The sequence below is a fragment of the Centruroides sculpturatus genome, unplaced genomic scaffold, assembly GCF_000671375.1.
Source record: "Centruroides sculpturatus isolate CEXI.00-Female unplaced genomic scaffold, Cexi_2.0 scaffold3593, whole genome shotgun sequence".
NCBI classification, from domain to species: Eukaryota; Metazoa; Arthropoda; class Arachnida; order Scorpiones; family Buthidae; genus Centruroides; species Centruroides sculpturatus.
In genome coordinates this window covers 1-4,791 of record NW_019387679.1, presented here as the reverse complement: position 1 = coordinate 4,791, position 4,791 = coordinate 1, and the positions used below count along the sequence as shown (strand labels likewise).

The 4,791-nt window shown below is 30.5% G+C and overlaps 1 protein-coding gene and 1 long non-coding RNA gene across 2 annotated transcripts; both read left to right on the top strand.

Annotated features, from left to right (window-relative positions):
- Window positions 1-2,537: 2,537 nt before the first annotated feature.
- LOC111616570 (disrupted in renal carcinoma protein 2 homolog) lies at window positions 2,538-3,672 on the top strand. The gene is made up of 5 exons (XM_023357968.1): window positions 2,538-2,589; window positions 2,671-2,823; window positions 2,899-3,106; window positions 3,216-3,306; window positions 3,402-3,672. The coding sequence occupies exons 1-5, from the start codon at window positions 2,557-2,559 to the stop codon at window positions 3,670-3,672; spliced, it is 756 nt and encodes a 251-aa protein (XP_023213736.1). The 5' UTR covers window positions 2,538-2,556.
- Window positions 3,673-4,146: 474 nt separating this feature from the next.
- On the top strand, window positions 4,147-4,485 carry LOC111616569. Its single transcript, XR_002755273.1, has 3 exons — window positions 4,147-4,179; window positions 4,243-4,302; window positions 4,425-4,485. It is a non-coding gene; the product is annotated as an uncharacterized LOC111616569 (long non-coding RNA).
- Window positions 4,486-4,791: the final 306 nt, after the last annotated feature.

Sequence of the window (4,791 nt, the reverse complement as noted above, 5' to 3'; positions counted from 1 at the left end):
GTTTTCGTAGATAGATAAGTGTTACAAAAATTATTAATCCTTCTTGCAACTTCTAAACCCATGCTGAATTTAATAATGTATCTGTTAGTAGCAAATGTTTGACTGTATTATCAATATTTAATTTTTTCCAGTGTAATGACCCATAGCTGTAAACAACGGCCACTGATGGGAACATTAAAAATGGCCGTTATCTGAAGGTGACCAGAGTTATTAAATGAATACAGAAATAGGAAAATGTATTCATTTTATTATGCAGTCACTGGATATGATTTATACAATTGGGGATGCCTCCGGAAGGACATTTATGGGAAATTTAGGTTACATACGTGAAAAAAACCCGGAAAACTTCACGTGTCCTTGCCCGAACACACGAGTAACTACCAGTGTTAGGTGGTTTTATCCACTCAGCCAAGGGTGAGCGGGAATGCATATTAACACATGTGATTTATGTACATATACCCTTCACACGTAAGCTTTTTTTCGGTAGGCCCGGGTTTTGTAGGCGAAATTGGTCGTACTACAAATATACAAAATTAATATAAATTTTAATGAGGAGGAGAAACGTTTTTAAAGCATAAAACTTGTCGGGGTGTGGTGTCGTTCCTCTTCAGTAACATAATTAATTGTTCGTATTGAATGAACCGTACTGTGTTTCAATTTCATCATAAGGAAACATTAAAACTTCATATTCATCCACGAAAGTGAAATGTAAGTAAAAAATTTAAATCAAATATATTACTTTACGTGATTTTTTTTCACTTGATATTCATTTTGGATCAAAATGAATTTTTCGATTTTTAATTTATAATTAATTATTAATTCAAAATTTTATTATAAAAAAAATTAAATAAGAATTTTATACACTAGAAATCAATGTAAAATATATTAAAATTTCAATGATTTTAACATTGTAATAATCTAGGAACCTCTTACAAAATACTTAATTGTTCAAAATTTCTGTGTAATTTACAATTAAGTGTCTTAAATTTTAAATTTCTGTGTAATTACAATTAAGTGACTTTTTAAGTATAAAACGTTATATCGAAGATTCAACAGAAAACACAATAACGAATTAATTTCAACAAATGATATTGGTATTATTGAAATAAAAATTGGCAGGAATGCTCAAAATCTCGAATTTGATGTACGAAAAATAATTTAGAGGTGTTTATTTTTAATATTTTCTTTTCATTAGACACTAAGAGGGCCTTTATTTTCATAATCATCGAGGGTTCGGCCAGGCCCAAATAAGGGTCGACCGAGACAAGGAATGGATCCGCTCATAAAAACTTCCTGGAAAGTTGCTCTGGTGGAATCGATCCCGGATTCCCCGGAGTGTTAGGCCGGCTTCTTAACCGCTTTTTTACAATTTCAATGTCGAAAGTTACCGGTTTATACTATTAATATCTAGCATTTTTTATGTTGCCAGTTGGTTGGCTGAGCAGTTAATAAAAATTGAATTATTTGCCTTTACATCATAAAGTAATTTCTGCAGTAAGTTTTGAAATACTTTTCAAAACTGCCTCTCATGTAATATTCGCGTGTAATAAATATATGTAAATGTTGAGATGGATTATTTCACAACAATGATTCTGCAGAATATCGTTATATTTTTAGGTGAATATATATACATGGTATATACATAATATATATCTAGCCTATAATACACAAGATCAAACGAAACATGGACATAGAAATCGATGCATTTGCGATTCAATTACGACTTTATTTAGCTTTTCTACTCATTAATGTCTCTTTATAGGTATATGTATTAAATCGGTACAATTACAAATCTGAATGACAAGGCTAGGACCTTAACAGAGCTGTAGACCATGCAATAGCTTAAAGGAACCAATGGTCTACACGTGATCCTTCGCGAGAGATAGACCCCCGAAATCAGTCTATTTTCAGGGTGTCTAGTTTCAATTAATATGAGTAGTAATACAAACGTGTTGAGAATATCACTAACTCATTGGTTGAACGAGTTCATGATAGGTGACACCCAACACACTTGTTTTGTTACTGGTTCAAAGCAAGTATAGTACATACTTGTTCAAAGTAAAATCTTTTTTTCGGTCAGCAGATGTTAATGTATTAATAATTTATGTTACAGGCACTGGTCGTCGTTATGGGCCTCCAGTGCCGCGTGTAAACTGGTCGCCCCCACTGCCAAATTTAAACATGAAAGCAAGATGGCGACCGGAACTGCCGCCATTGGGGTTTTTACTCGTATGAGTATGGTCTACAGCTCTGTTAAGGTCCCAAACGTGTTATTCAGATCTACAATTTTACTCTCTTCCTCTCAGACGATCGCATGGTAAACATATTTATTAAATTAATTAATATACGAGTATATTTAGAGGTCCAAATGTACATTAGTTACATCTCTAAACAGCTTTGAATAGTAGTACTTTAATTATGGTCACTGAGTACGTTTTTGTAATTACTGCTTGTCATCATCTTTACATAGAAAATGTCTAATGTTAAGATACTTTTGTAGCCAACACGTGGACTCTGTCACCATCAATCATCGTGTTTTCATTTGCTTACAGATCTATGTCGGATCAGGCTGAAGAACGGAGACCCATTGTAAGTATACTTGGGTATTATGTATCGTTAAAATACAGTGTTTTTGTGTGAAATATCATAAAAATGATTCCAATTTTCAAGGATGAAGACATTCAACATCCAACCCCTTCAAGGAAACAGGAAGATGAAGAGAAAGATGACAAAAATGTACGATTCGAACCACGTTTAAAAAACGTTCAACCAGTACATAGTAATAAGAACAAAGATTTAATTGCACCAATACTAAATACGAAGGTCTGTTTATAATATAGTAAACCATTTTATTAATTGATTATTATTGAATAATTATTACATACATTTTTAATATAGCTTTATAAAAGGAGATGGTGGATTTTATTTGTATTCTCAGCATTAACTCTACTTCAAAGTTTTGTAGGGATAACCTGGATAACAATACAACAATCTGCAAAAGATGTGTTTAGTTGGAAAGATTCGAATTTAATAATATTGACCCATTGCAAAACCATTGCATTTGTCATTTTTGGTATTCCTGCTTGTTGTTTTCTCAAACGAATAGGTAATGTTAATGAATTTTAAAATATTTATTTAAAAAATAGATGATATTTTCTATAAAAGTTTTTATATTATCATACAAAATTAAATTTATAATCAATTAACTTCAACAGGAATTAGAAATAATGTATTACTTGCTAATACTTTTTTGTTTACTGGAATTGGCATTCGATGTGCCATGCAAAATATACAAATTGCTAAACTGTAAGTTATAATAAATTTATTTTCCTGAAAAAAAACAAATTATTCTGCACGTTATAATCTATTTAATCTATAAATTTATCTTTATTTTTCTTCAGATTAATTTACATCTCTCAAATACTCGTAGGAACAGCGGGAGTAGTGATAACTGGTTCATCAAGTCTTGTATCTTCCATATGGTTTCCCGTTAAACAACGAACTACAATTACAACAATATTCAATTTGTGTAATTATGTAGGAATTTATTTAGGTTTCCTTATTGGGCCAATTGTCATCGACCTGTCTACTTTGTCACCGTGTCGAGATGCAAAGTATAGTTTAATTATCATCAAATATTTTGGAACGAGATACAGTAGATCCCTCCTATAACACTGTAGATAATTCCGTGTTATATGAATTTCATGTTGTACGAGTCACTTAGATTTTACAAATACGTGAACCGTTCACAGCCCGGCATACGTATTTGTAAAATCTAAGTGACTCGTACAACATGAAATTCATATAACACGGAATTATCTACAGTATTATAGGAGGGGTATACTGTATACTATAAAGTGGCATTGATCTTATATATATAAATTTAACATTTTACTAGCATGTAAATTGAATAAACAATTGTTAATAACTAGGAGTCCATCATCCTGGAGGATGCGAGACTTTGATCCTACCAGGATGATTGGGAGGAAGATAAATTATGGGGATGCAAGAGGTGAGACAATAGAATCACTGGTAAACAATTTAAAAACAATATAAAAGATCAAAGTCACCTCGTGTATATGATGATAAGCTACTATAATTTTATCTATTATTAAAGTTGTTTTATACTTTTTTTCAGTTTAAAGCGTATGAATATTAGCTGTGTATATTTTAGTAGGGGTAAGTTATTATTTTAAATACTTGTTCAAATTCCTACAAATTCAAATGTTCTTTTCATTATAGGCAGATCTGAAATAGCAATTCATTATCAGATTGATCGTATCAAGTATATGATGTACTTCGGTAAGAATAATTGAAAATGTCCTGTCAAATAAGCAAAATTGCTAAATTTATCAATAAAATAATATAAAATACATTTCTTCGAATGAAGAGAATAATATATATTTTAATGTATTTATTTATAGAATTCATTTTAGCATCATTTATAATATTTTTCGTCTACATGTTCTTTCCAAATAAACCTGCTTTATCTCCATCTTTTACTGCTAATTTGGAGAGGTTAGGCCTTAAGACTTCCTTTCAAATTTTAAAGAAGTTTGTATGAATAAAATTGATTAAATATGCAATTAGAAAATCTCATTAATTTACATTAATCATCTTCTTTTATAGAAATAAAAATTTCTGGATTATTTCACTCGGTTTTGCAATAACTAATGCAACATTTTTAAATTGGTTTATTATATTAAGAACGATTTTAAAGCCATTAAATGTATCTGAGGTAAATATTTGAAGATTTTCTGTAATAATTTTTATATAAATTCGTCACTTTCT

What these genes read in the sequence shown, in the direction of transcription:
- LOC111616570 (XM_023357968.1), top strand. Translation starts at nt 2,557, where the DNA reads ATGTCGGATCAGGCTGAAGAACGGAGACCCATT. An exon ending in CTGAAGAACGGAGACCCATT is followed by an intron (nt 2,590 to 2,670) that starts GTAAGTATACTT and finishes CCAATTTTCAAG; the next exon opens with GATGAAGACATTCAACATCC. An exon ending in CACCAATACTAAATACGAAG is followed by an intron (nt 2,824 to 2,898) that starts GTCTGTTTATAA and finishes TTTTTAATATAG; the next exon opens with CTTTATAAAAGGAGATGGTG.